Source organism: Gastrolobium bilobum, unplaced genomic scaffold, assembly GCF_033153095.1.
Source record: "Gastrolobium bilobum isolate Gb01-03AN ecotype WA unplaced genomic scaffold, APGP_CSIRO_Gbil_v1 utg4957, whole genome shotgun sequence".
NCBI classification, from domain to species: domain Eukaryota; kingdom Viridiplantae; phylum Streptophyta; class Magnoliopsida; order Fabales; family Fabaceae; genus Gastrolobium; species Gastrolobium bilobum.
The window spans coordinates 85,255-98,339 of NW_026897021.1; the positions used below are offsets into that span (position 1 = coordinate 85,255).

Here is a 13,085-nt window from a genome sequence, read left to right on the forward strand (position 1 = left end):
TTAGAAAGTGGGTGTGTGTCATTTCAGTTCCTACTTTTGTTTTTAATATAATAAGTACATTTTTCCAATTTATTGTATAGCTCACGTTAATCAGTTTCACATATTGGCCCACCAGTTTCACATATTGGCCCACCAGTTTCACATATTGGCCCACCATTCCCTGATTCTAATTGCTTTTGTCATCATGTAGCATGTTGCTGCGAAGTATCAGCAAAGTATTCTTTTGGGTTAATCTATAACAAAATGATTAAGCCTATACTTTTTTTCAATCCTGCTGTTGGGAAAACTCGGTTCCCTCAAGCTCGGCTCAGGGGTCTTTGTGCGGAAGTCAATCAACAAGATCCTGATCTCGGATCTCGGCAATACCTCAGCCTGAAATTCACCAGGTCAGGCAGTGCAGCGGAACAATGAAAAACGAAAAAATCAAAATAGGAGAGAGAGAGAGAAGAAGAACACAACCAGTTTTAACGTGGGAAAACCTTCTCCAATGAAGAAGTAAAAACCCACGGGACCTAGTCCAGATCAGAAATCCACTATGAAAATAATGGTTACAACGAATCAAATACACCAATGTGGTGGTTAACTCAACCTCTCCAACAATGGTGATAATCAAACTACCCTAGAGATGTTTCACTCAAACTCTCTCTAGAGATCTCTCAAATGCAAAGCATAAAGCTTTACTCAAACAATCAAACAATTTTTCTCTCAAATTTGTTCTCTCAAATCTGACCTAGCCTCCACCCTCAACTAATGAGTATATATAGAGGAGGTGGAAATTAGGTTTAGGGTTTTTAGGAAACCCCTCAAATGGGCTTGGGCTTATCATTGAAGGAGGAAGCCCAACAAATCTCCCCCTCCGACTTCAATGCGTCGGCTTTAGCATCAATCCGGCTCCTTCACAGCAGTCTTCAAATTTTCTTGCTGGAACCGGCTTTGTCATCATGTCGGACCAATTTTGGTCAGTGTGCACCTTGACGAGTTCGAGCTCACCACCTTCCACCACATCCCGGATCCAGTGATACCTCACATCAATATGCTTAGTGCGGGAGTGATAGGTCGAATTCTTCGCAAGATGGATTGCACTTTGATTGTCACAACCCAGCTCGTACTTGTCTTGATCATGGCCGAGTTCCATGAGAAAATTCTTCATCCACAGCATCTCTTTGCTTGCCTCAGTAGCGGCAATGTACTCAGCCTCAGTTGTAGATAGTGCAACACATTTCTGAAGTCTTGATTGCCAGGAGACAGCTCCTCCGGCAAATCTCATCAAATATCCTGTAGTCGACTTCCTCGAGTCGGCGTCTCCCCCTAAATCAGAATCCGAGTAGCCTTGCAACTCGGCTTTGCCTTCTCCAAATCGGAGACATAAGTCGGTTGTACCTCGGAGGTACTTGAAGATCCACTTCACTGCTTCTCAGTGCTCTTTGCCGGGGTTTGACAAATACCGGCTTACCATTCCAACAGCATACGCCAAGTCGGGTCTAGTGCAAACCATTGCATACATCAAGCTTCCGACGGCGGATTGATAAGGGACCTTCATCATTTCATCTTTGTCTTCATCAGATCTCGGACATTGCTTCTGGTTCAGCTTTATGTGTCCGGCTAGGGGGGTGCTCACTGTTTTGGCTTTGTCCATGCTGAATCTCTTCAGAATCTTCGCAATGACGAGCTCAACGCCTTTTTCAGGGCGACTATCCTCGATTTGTCTTTCCCTACAATAAGCATGTCGTCAACATATAACAACAAAATCAAAAAATCTCCTGCTTCATACCTCTTCACAACTACGCAGTGGTCGGCTTCAATCTTCTCAAACTTATGATCAGTCATGAATGATTCAAACTTCTTGTACCACTGCCGAGGTGCTTGCTTCAAGCCATAGAGGCTCTTCTTCAACCGACATACCAAGTCTTCTTGGTCTGGAGCTTGGAATCCTTCTGGTTGCTCCATATATATTTCTTCTTCTAAGTCACCGTGAAGAAATGCCGTCTTCACGTCCATTTGTTCTACCTCGAGGTCCATTGAAGCTGCCATGGCTAACACGGTTCGGACCGAGGTCATTTTCACCACAGGAGAAAAAATCTCCTCAAAATCAACTCCTTTCTTCTGATTGCAGCCTTTCACTACTATCCGGGCTTTGTATCTCGGCTTTTGCCCGTTCTCTTCATTCTTAATCTTGTAGACCCATTTATTCTTCAGAGCTCGTCTTCCTTTTGGCAACTCAGTCAGCTCATAAGTTTGATTCTCGTGCAGAGACTTCATCTCGTCTTGCATTGCCTTTTCCCATTCTTCTTTCTCTGAGCTCGTCACAGCCTCATCATAACTCTGAGGCTCACCGTCTTCAGCAACAACAGTGTATTCATCGGATGGGTATCTTGTAGAGGGTCTTCTTTCTCGAGTTGGATATCTCAACTGTTCTTCAGCTTGAGAACTCGGTTCATCAATTTCAACCCGGATCTCATCATCAACTCGGACCTCAGTGTCTTGGTCATCTTCAGCTTGTTGCTGGTCATCAATTTCTTCGTTTTCTTGATTTTCCCCCTGCTTCAGCTCAGACAGGAGGGATGGGTTCTTCACGTCTGACAGTAACCCGGACTTTGGGCTTCGAGATGTCATGAATGTTCTCATGCTCATGAAAGATCACATCTCGGCTTCTCACGATCTTCTTATTGATTGGATCCCAAAGTCGGAACCCGAACTCACATCTCGGCGAACCAAGATAAATGCATTCTTTAGTCTTTGCATCAAGTTTTGCCCTTTCATCTTTAGGGATATGCACGAAAGCTCGGCATCCAAACACTTTCAGTTGATTGTAGGCCGCTTTCCGACCTGTCCAGACTTCTTCTGGAATTTCTCCTTCAAGTGGCCGTGATGGTGAGAGATTGATTAAATCAACAGCAGTTTTGACGGCTTCTCCCCAGAATGATTTCGGCAATCCGGCATTGGATAACATGCTTCGGACCTTCTCTTCAATAGTTCTGTTCATCCTCTCAGCAAGTCCATTCAACTGTGGAGTCTTGGGGGGCGTCTTCTCCAGTCGGATCCCGGCCGCTCTGCAATATGCATCAAATGGGCCGCAATACTCACCACCATTGTCAGATCGGACCACCTTCAATTTCTTGCTAGTCTCCCTTTCAACCATCGCATGGAATTCTTTAAAGGATTGGAGTACCTGGTCTTTAGACTTCAACAAATATACCCACACTTTGCGGGAATGGTCATCAATGAATGAAACAAAGTACTGAGCTCCTCCAAGTGATTTCTCCGACATGGAGCAAACATCAGTATGGACGAGGTCAAGAATATTCCTTCGTCTTCTTGGTTGATCCGGTCTCACAAAAGAAACCCGGTGCTGCTTTCCAGCTAGGCAGTGCGTGCAACTCTCCAACGCTTGGCCTTTCAACCCGGTCAGTAATCCTTTCTTGTTCAGGATCTGTAGCCCTTTCTCGCTCATGTGGCCGAGGCGCTTGTGCCATAGCTCCAAGCTAGGTTCATCTCGGACAGAATTGGCTTCTCCGCCATTGATCTTTCCTTGCATCACGCACAAGGAGCCTTCCTTCTTACCTCGGGCCACAACCAAGTTTCCCTTGGCCAGCTTCCATCTCACACTACCGAAGTAGTTCACTAACCCGGCATCATCAAGTTTGCCTACCGAGATTAGGTTCAAACGCATGTCAGGTACATGCCTCACATCCTTCAACACAAGTCGGCATCCGACATCTGTGGTCAGAGTCACATCACCGACACCAACAATCTTGCTGGTCACTTGATTTCCCATCTTCACGACTCCAAAGTCATCACCTCGATAAGAGGAGAAAAAACCTTTGTGTGGAGTAACGTGGAAGGAGGCACCAGAGTCAACAATCCAGGTGCAGTCATCATATGCAACATTCAAATAATTATCCTCACCAAGGAGGAATATCTCGGCATCAGGATTTGCAGCCACCGCAGTGGTGCTCTTGTCTTCCCTCTTCTTGGGAACAATCTGATCTGGCTTCACAGAGCCGTTCTTCTCATCATTTTGTAGGGTCCAGCAGTCTGGCTTCTTATGGCCTGTCTTTCCACAGTAAAAGCACTTCAACTCATATTTCGGCTTTGACCGACCTCTGGACTTGTCTCGTCTGTCACGACCTCTACCTCGGCTTTTGCTTCTATCGCGGGAGTCAGATTTCCCTTTGTTCTCAGCAACGTTGGCCTCAGACGTACTCGAAGTACCTCGTTCTCTTCTCCTGGATTCTTCGCCCAGGAGGCTGTCTGTCACGACATCCATCTTCAATTTTCCATCTGGAGTCGAGTTATTCAGGGTCACCACCAGAGTATCCCAGCTTTCTGGCAGCGAGCTCAACAGCAGCAATGCCTGCAGTTCTTCATCAATTTTCATATCAGCCTTTGACAGCTGATTCACAATACCTTTGTAGGTGTTCAGGTGTTCAATCATGCTCATACCGTCCTTGTATTCAAGCTTAACAAGTCGGCGAACCAGGTGTGCTTTGTTCCTGGGAGTCTTCTTCTGAATCATGGACTCTAATTTCGTCCACAACTCATACGCGTTCGTGAATTTGGACACGTGCTCAAAGAGGCTTTTATCAATATATTTCCTGATCGTGGCTACCGCCTTCCGACTCAGGATCTCCCACTCCTTATCTGTCTTGCCTGCCGGTCTCTCATCAAGGATAATGGGCTCATGCAAATCTTTGCAGTAGAGATGATCTTCCATCATTGGTCTCCAATATGTGAAATTATCTGCGGTCAACTTGAACATATCTCCTTCATGAGTTATGCCACTGGTCTCCATCTCGTCTCCCTCAGAACCCGTCGAACTCGGGCTCTGATACCACTGTTGGGAAAACTCGGTTCCCTCAAGCTCGGCTCAGGGGCCTTTGTGCGGAAGTCAATCAACAAGATCCTGATCTCGGATCTCGGCAATACCTCAGCCTGAACTTCACCAGGTCAGGCAGTGCAGCGGAACAATCAAAAACGAAAAAATCAAAATAGGAGAGAGAGAAGAAGAACACAACCAGTTTTAACGTGGGAAAACCTTCTCCAATGAAGAAGTAAAAACCCACGGGACCTAGTCCAGATCAGAAATCCACTATGAAAATAATGGTTACAACGAATCAAATACACCAATGTGGTGGTTAACTCAACCTCTCCAACAATGGTGATAATCAAACTACCCTAGAGATGTTTCACTCAAACTCTCTCTAGAAATCTCTCAAATGCAAAGCATAAAGCTTTACTCAAACAATCAAACAATTTTTCTCTCAAATTTGTTCTCTCAAATCTGACCTAGCCTCCACTCTCAACTAATAAGTATATATAGAGGAGGTGGAAATTAGGTTTAGGGTTTTTAGGAAACCCCTCAAATGGGCTTGGGCTTATCATTGAAGGAGGAAGCCCAACACCTGCCACCCCCATCGAACCATTGTGACAGTTAGCGCGCATGAAAATTGAGGAGAGGACACACCAAAACGCAGAAGAAAACGGAAAATGGTAGTTAAAAAGAGAAACCAAAAGCATGAGAAAAGGCACAGAAGCAAAATACTTGATGGGTTTGGCTTGGATTTTTGTAGTTGCCGTTTCTGAATGGACAATGAGCTATACCAGTTCACTGCCTTCATATTTATATTACCCACAAGTACCTCTGTTCCAATCCCAACCTTTACTTCTCCACAGTCAGATTTGCTTCATCATTTTCAACTACGCCTTTGTTTTTTTTTTGACAATTCAAATGAGGGAAGTGGGGATACGGGAATGTCTAAGCAGTACTGCAGCAGCGATGCTTGTACTGTTGCTATGCTGGGATGGGGTGGCAGAAGTAAACTCACAGAAGGTTCCTGCTTTGTTTGTTTTCGGAGATTCATTGGTTGATGTTGGCAACAATAACTTCCTAAACACCGTGGCAAGGGCAAATTACTATCCTTACGGCATCGACTTCAGCGGGGGTCCCACTGGGCGATTTTGTAATGGCAAATGCCTAATCGACTTCATTGGTAAACTTCCTTAAATTCTATCTACTTTTACATTGACTATGCTGTCTATGCATCAATGTGGACATCAACCTTATGGATATTCGAAAATTTTTGAGGCTCTTCCCTTGCTCTAAACACATAATTTTAAACTTTACAGGAGACTTGCTTGGTGTTCCTTCTCCTCCACCTTTTGCAGACCCCTCCACTGTTGGACGCACAATACTTAATGGAGTCAATTATGCATCAGCTGCTGCTGGCATTCTTGATGAGTCAGGGCGTACCTATGTACTTCAATTACACACTACTTGTCTTTATTATTGTTAACCTTTTTTATTCTTGCTTTCATCTAGGCATCAATAGAGTTTCATCTATATATATATATATATAGTATCTAAAAGCTGAAATACTGAGATGCAGGGTGATCGTTATACCATGAGCCGGCAAGTCCTGAACTTTGAGAGCACATTGAATCAGTATAGGACAATGATGAATGCAACTACATTGAGTCAATACTTAGCCAAGTCTATAGCAGTTGTCGTGATTGGAAGCAATGATTACATCAACAACTACCTCCAGCCTGGCTTCTATGGCTCCAGTTACAATTATACACCCCAAGCGTTTGGCAATCTTCTTGTTAATAGCTTTGTTCGACAACTTCTGGTAATTTTTCTCTCTCTTGTCTTTTATATTGTTTTGTGAAGAAGATTATATTTATAAAATTTTTGTTTACAAACTCTTACAAATTACACTATGTCTTACCGATAAGACACTTACTTAAGTGAAATCTTGCCGATAAGATATAATATAATTTGTAAGTTTGTAATCTATATGTAGTTCGTCACATATATATGCTCAAATTTAAAGAGTTTAATTAAAGTTGATTTTGGATTTATTTGTAGCGAATTCATTAATTATATTAATGTGGTGTATTGCAGGCATTACATAGCGTGGGATTGAGGAAGTTTTTTTTAGCAGGAATTGGACCACTGGGTTGCATCCCAAATCAACGAGCCAGCGGTTTAGCCCCGCCAGGAAGGTGTGTGGACAACGTTAATCAGATGGTTGGATTCTTCAATGAAGGGCTCAGATCAATGGTCGACCAGCTGAACAGTAACCATCCCGGTGCCATCTTTGTATATGGTAACACTTACGGTGTCTTTGGCGATGTCCTAAATAACCCTGCTGCCTACTGTAAGATACAATAATCCCTTCTCAAACAAATTGCATTATTATTATTATTTTTTATAAAAATGAATGAATTTGACCAAATTGTATTAATGGACTAATGGTTATCTTTTGCAGCGTTTAATGTCATTGATAGAGCCTGTTGTGGGATTGGAATGAATAGAGGCCAAATAACATGCCTCCCGTTTCAAGTTCCATGTGCATTCAGAAATCAGTATGTCTATTGGGATGCGTTTCATCCAACGCAATCAGCAGTATATGTCTTTGCCTGGAGAGCTGTTAATGGCCCGCCTAATGATTGTTATCCAATTAATATTCAACAAATGGCCCTCATGTAAATTCACTCTTTACAGTACTCTTGTTTCATTTATGAAACACATGTACCTAAATTGAAGTAAAATTCTACATCTTTTGTTACTGATATAAAGTTACTCTTTTCTTTTTGTTTTAAAAAAAGAAAAAGAAAAAATTGCAAGACTTGTTCCCAATAAAAAGGGTCTTATAGTTTAGGATTCTGCTTATGTGATAATTTGCAGTTGGAAAACGCTCCCTGACTTAAAACATGGAATGATATTGAAACATATTCAAATATTGAGAGGATGGAGGAGGCAAGTGTGAAGCTCGTGTTCTACATTGAGGAGGTGCGATAGTACACGTTTGAACAACTGATTGTGACATTGAGAGCGAATAATTTTGTTCTCAGAGAGAGAAGGAGAGAGTCTCGTCGTCTTTCTATTGCCGAATTGGCTAGAAAACACTAAAAAGTTTCTTTCAGCTTATCATGACCGTATCTGGCAGGGAAGGAACGATTCAATATATAAGGATTCATTTGATTTTTTTTTTAATTCTTTTATCTAAGAGTCAAGTCGAAAATGGTATCGTTTAAGAGGATCAAATTTTGTATTCCAAAAAAGGGAAAAGAAAAGAAAAGGATCAAATTTTTAATTTAACTCTAGTTAAGTACAAGCTAGTGTCACGTTATTAACCGCTTAATCAGTTGGACAAGCAACAATTAGAAGTGAATAAAAAATAATTTCACGTATAAGAACCTGGGAATTAAAGCGTGCTTTGAAGGTCTCATCAGCGGGTATAATAAAATAAATAACGATGATACATAATAGAATAAAAATAATAAAATCATTATATGGTCGTTTAAATATTTTATGATGTGATTAGGGGTGTTCGCGGTCTGGATTAGATCGATTTTGAAAGTAAAAATCATCCAAACCAATCCATTCGGTTTGGATTTTTTTCCAAATCCGATCCGATCCAATCCAATTTTTTTTGGTTTGGATTGGATCGGTTTTCGGTTTTTTGAAAATCCTAAAATTTATTTCATGATTATTGTACAAATAACATCTTTTGTATATATTGACTTTGTAAAAAAAAATTGAAATAAAAAAGCATTAGTAAATTATAATATAGTTTTTTATTTTTTGCAATGAAATTTGAAGCTCTACAAAGATAAAATTTTGTTGATGAGATCTGACTAGATTTTTTCTTTGGTTTAGATGATGGGTTAATGGGTCTTGAGTTTAGAAATTTTTAGGCTATGATTAAGGAAAGATCCCTAAGTAGAGGAAAATTAATATATTGGATCAGTTTGGATTAGATCGGTTTTCATCAACCCATCCAAAAATCGATCTAATCCAATTAAAATTTGTGATTTTTTTTCGGTTTTTTATTTTTTGGTTTTCGATTTATTCAGTTATCGATTTTTCGGTTCGGTCACCGCGGTTTGAATCGATTTGGATCGGTTGATGAACACCCTTAAATTTGATAGAATAAAGTTTTTATTCTATCGGTGGAGAGATGGATAAAATGATAAAAGTTATAACTTTATTAGACTTACGTTCCTAAATTGTGAGAGAGAAAAAAACAATATGAGATAGAATAAAACAAATTCAGATAAATTTCATCATGTTTCATTTTATTTTTTTCAATTTATTTAGAGAAATCCAAAAACAGTTATAATAATAGATAGTATTCTACATCGTTTGGAATCCATTATAAATCGGCCCAGATTGGTTATATAAAAAGACGAAAAATGAAGTGAGGCCCATTAGTCCAGGTTTAAACGTTGAAATATGAAGATTTTTGGTATTTTGAGACATGACATAATGGCATCATCCCTGAAATTGAGCAGGGCATGTTCCTCCTGGGTTCGCTGTCGTTTCAAGTACACTCGGTCTTATTCGAAGTTGGACTTTGAACCATCAGAGCCACAGGGTGAGGATGTTCCTCCAAGTTCGGGAATCTGTAGGCCTCTCTCTGAAATACTGAAGGAGCTCAACAAGAAAGTCCCCGATTCTCTTGTCAAAACCCGCTATGAGGATGGTGGCTTCCCCATCAGATACATTCCTTGGTACAATCTTCTTCTTCTTCTTATTATTATCATTATTATCAGTTTTTAATTGCCTTACCTTTACACTTACACTAACCCTAAACTTTTTGCTCTCCATATTCTTATTGTTATACTTTTTTACAGGCATACTGTGAACCGCATTTTGAACTTACACGCTCCTGGTATTGTATAATGTATTATTGTATGCACTTATTAGTTATTACCCTTTTATGCTCTTTTGGTTTAATATTTAATAATATGTTTCAATTTATTCTTTAGAGTGGTCTGGTGAAGTTCGGAACATCATCTATTCCGCTGATGCCAAGTCTGTCTCTGTTGTTTACCGAGTTACCCTTTATGGGACTGATGCTGAGGTACTTTATTATTATTATTATCTCTCTCTAAACATTTATGTCATTATCTGACTATATCCGTGTTTCACATTCTAATCATTATAAGTTAATTAATCAAGTTGCAACTTTCTTCGCAACTCTTTTCATGTGTTCTATACCTGCTAATATATTCATCTATGATAACATTTTATCATTTCAAAAGGAAGTTATGTGCTTGTGTTGTTAACTACTTCATATGTCTTTGTAAAAGAATCGACTTTAGTCCTTCCTTGATGAGGTTCAAAGTACTAATTGTCAGTTTGTCGTAGCTTAAGCTCATTTATATATATTTCTCAGGTTTGTGTATCAGATGCTGAATTATAAATTGTATGCTTCCTTTGTTAATATAAACTTCAAGTTCCATACAACTGAACTCACTGTGTATTTGGTTTAGCTGTTGGGAGCTGCCAATGTGATTTTGGGTCTGCAGAAGCTACGTGATATGGCTTCTGCTCTGCCTGCAATATTTATTCTTGAAATCTCCTTTTACCGGTTCCTCTTCCGCTGCACATCCAAACACACACTGACAATTGCTACTTATATTCACCGTTCAGGATAATTGGAAGTTGATGATGGATCCTTAAAATTGCTTAATAAATCAGAAGGCTCACCTAACACTCACATTGAATTTTTTGCTTGCATCAGCATATCGATTCTCACATTTCTATGGAAAAAGCATATATCCTCCACCTTCAAAACACACTGTACCAATGCCATCTTCATGAGTCATCAATCTATAGAATTAAGTTCTGGAAACTTTAGCCGGCCTATCTATTGTAGATTATTAATAATGCGGAACTCAGTTTCTTCATCATGCATATAAGTCAGGTGAGTGACTCGTGAGCAACCAAACATTCACTGTGCTGGATTGATGAATATTCTGAGCAAATGAATCTACAATTAGAGTAAAAGAATCTTGAACTATGTCTGTAGAGTGTAGATATATAATTTCAAAACATATGAAAGTATTCAACTCACCACTCACTAGTTTGGAGCTAAACTGAGACAGAGAGCTTAAGATCTAGTTTTATTTGTCAACAACAAAGTTTACATTTACATGATTGTAAATCATTTTTGCTTCTTTGCCTTTTACTTCATTTATTGGTCGCCCATCTTCCACCTCTCTTTCCTCCAATGTTGCGCCCCACACATTTAACCTCAAGACAACATTATAATCTTGAGTAAATAAACCTAAACACTTGATAACCTCCACCTTGCATTCGCCTAGCAAGCTACCAAGGAGAAGGAGGAATCAAGGGGAAGGAGTCCTCACTTGCGATCAAGAGACAACTGTGTGGACTATCATTAGAGTCTTGTTCTTAATTTTAGTCTCTGGGTACTGGGTAGTTATATTTAAACATGTTGAATAAATAATATGGTTATGGTGATTGAGTCTGAAAATGAGTCAAACAGACTTAAGTTGTTTGTTAGCTCCCGTTAATTCTTTCTTCAATTTTTTCTATTCTGATTCATTCTTCTGCTAAACCCCCATTTATTTCTCTAGATATTTAGGGAATCTACCGGTACTGCTTCAGTAGATGACACAAGTTATGGAGATCCTGTACAGAAGGCAGAAGCAATGGCTTTTCGTAGAGCTTGTGCACGCTTGGGGCTAGGGCTCCACCTTTATCATGAAGACTCATCATGATCAAGCAATTCTGCTTTTCAGGTTCGATGTCTTGATGGTTGCCATTGTCTCTTTTTTGCTTTTAGCCTATGTTAATATTAGACGAGACCATATAGATTGGTTAATACTAGAAGAGAAGCATTTTGTTACTTGTAACTTGATAGTGGCCTACTATGCTTCAGCCCTTGTATGTCACGTTTGCTATATGCTTTATCTTTTGTAGTTCTTCATTTATCTGCTTCGCTCGTATGCAGTAGGGAGAATTGATATACTGCTGCACTTTTGATGTAAAATGGTAAAAGTATGTTCAAAATTTGCTTGCATTATAGTCATTTAATTACTACTAGCACTTTTTTGCTTAAAAGATATGCACTAATTTTACTACATTTTGTTACCTGTTTGTAAGGAATATAATCTTGTTCATTGCGTTGTATCATGAAATAGCAAACGATATTAAATTTATCAGGATATCATAGACATTAAGTCTCATTTACATAATCTCGGGAAAGAAAATTATGAATTAGTTGACTGTTGCTAGTTTGAATTTTGATCGCCCCTTCGGATGAGTTTTTTTCCTTCAAAAGCTTTTTTTTTTTTTAAGAAAAAAAAAAAACACCTCTCAAAAAAAGATTGTTTGGATGCCTGTTTTTTTTTTTTAAAAATAGAAGTCATAAAAACAGTTAAAAATATGTTTTTTTTAAGTTAAAAATTTTAGCTTATAAAAAAAACAGAACTCAAAAGTCAAATATATTTTTCAAACACTAAATATTTTTTTAAAAATCTAAATAATTTTAGTTTTTGTACAAAGTGTTTTTAAAATAAGCAAGACATAAAAATTACTTTTTTTATAAGCCCGTCCAAATGAGACCGAAAGTGTCAATTGGAACTCCTACTTTTTTACTATCAACTTCTCTTTAACTAACTTTTTTCTTATTTTTTTAAGAGGTGGCTGTATTTATCACCAATTAGGTTTACTACTCTTACAACCTGTTTTTACTCTTTTTTTAGTCTAGCCGTTGATTTCAAATTAATCCAACCAGAACTAAACAAGTTGTAAGAATGATAAGCCTAAATTGGTGGTAAATATAACTTTTTCTTTTTTTAATACCTTCTATTAAATAGTTTAGCTATATTCTATCACCACTATTATACTTATTTAAACGTTTGATTAACAGTTACATACTAATCATAATATTAGCCTTTTTTAAATAAAATTTCAAGGTACCTTAATCCCAAAAAACTAAACACTAGAATAATAGTTAACAGAAAAATTTAGGGTTAGTCTGAAACAATTTTTATACAGGATAGTCAATTGATCAATGATCATGACGCCTGTGATTTTATATATAACATCAATGAATTAGTCATATAGGGTTATTTTATATTTTAATAAAAAAAAACATTCGTTATTTCATATTATTTTAGCTTCCATGATTTAGTCATACTTTTTTTATGAAATTTATTTGTAAAGTATTTACTGAAAATATATTATTTTTGTTGTTTTATTTTATGCAAAAATCCTGAAACTAATGTGTTTGACTCAATAATTCGAGAGACCATTTCTTAGT

General features: G+C 38.5%; 2 protein-coding genes across 2 annotated transcripts; both read left to right on the forward strand.

The window, feature by feature from the left end:
- The first annotated feature begins 5,728 nt into the window (after positions 1-5,728).
- LOC133303503 (GDSL esterase/lipase At1g71250-like) lies at positions 5,729-7,492 on the forward strand. Its single transcript, XM_061503420.1, has 5 exons — positions 5,729-5,990; positions 6,127-6,254; positions 6,387-6,629; positions 6,905-7,160; positions 7,272-7,492. Exons 1-5 carry the CDS (start codon positions 5,729-5,731, stop codon positions 7,490-7,492), a joined length of 1,110 nt encoding a protein of 369 aa, XP_061359404.1.
- Positions 7,493-9,272: 1,780 nt separating this feature from the next.
- Positions 9,273-11,849, forward strand: LOC133303501 (DNA repair RAD52-like protein 1, mitochondrial). The gene is made up of 4 exons (XM_061503418.1): positions 9,273-9,519; positions 9,643-9,680; positions 9,778-9,872; positions 11,395-11,849. Exons 1-4 carry the CDS (start codon positions 9,275-9,277, stop codon positions 11,536-11,538), a joined length of 522 nt encoding a protein of 173 aa, XP_061359402.1. The 5' UTR covers positions 9,273-9,274; the 3' UTR covers positions 11,539-11,849.
- The last annotated feature ends 1,236 nt before the right edge of the window (positions 11,850-13,085 follow it).

Coding starts and splice junctions, on each gene's coding strand:
- LOC133303503 (XM_061503420.1), top strand. CDS start 5,729: ATGAGGGAAGTGGGGATACGGGAATGTCTAAGCAGTACTGCAGCAGCG. Junction 5,991..6,126: donor ATGCCTAATCGACTTCATTG/GTAAACTTCCTT, acceptor TAAACTTTACAG/GAGACTTGCTTGGTGTTCCT. Junction 6,255..6,386: donor ATGAGTCAGGGCGTACCTAT/GTACTTCAATTA, acceptor ACTGAGATGCAG/GGTGATCGTTATACCATGAG.
- LOC133303501 (XM_061503418.1), top strand. CDS start 9,275: ATGGCATCATCCCTGAAATTGAGCAGGGCATGTTCCTCCTGGGTTCGC. Junction 9,520..9,642: donor CCCATCAGATACATTCCTTG/GTACAATCTTCT, acceptor ACTTTTTTACAG/GCATACTGTGAACCGCATTT. Junction 9,873..11,394: donor TTTATGGGACTGATGCTGAG/GTACTTTATTAT, acceptor TTATTTCTCTAG/ATATTTAGGGAATCTACCGG.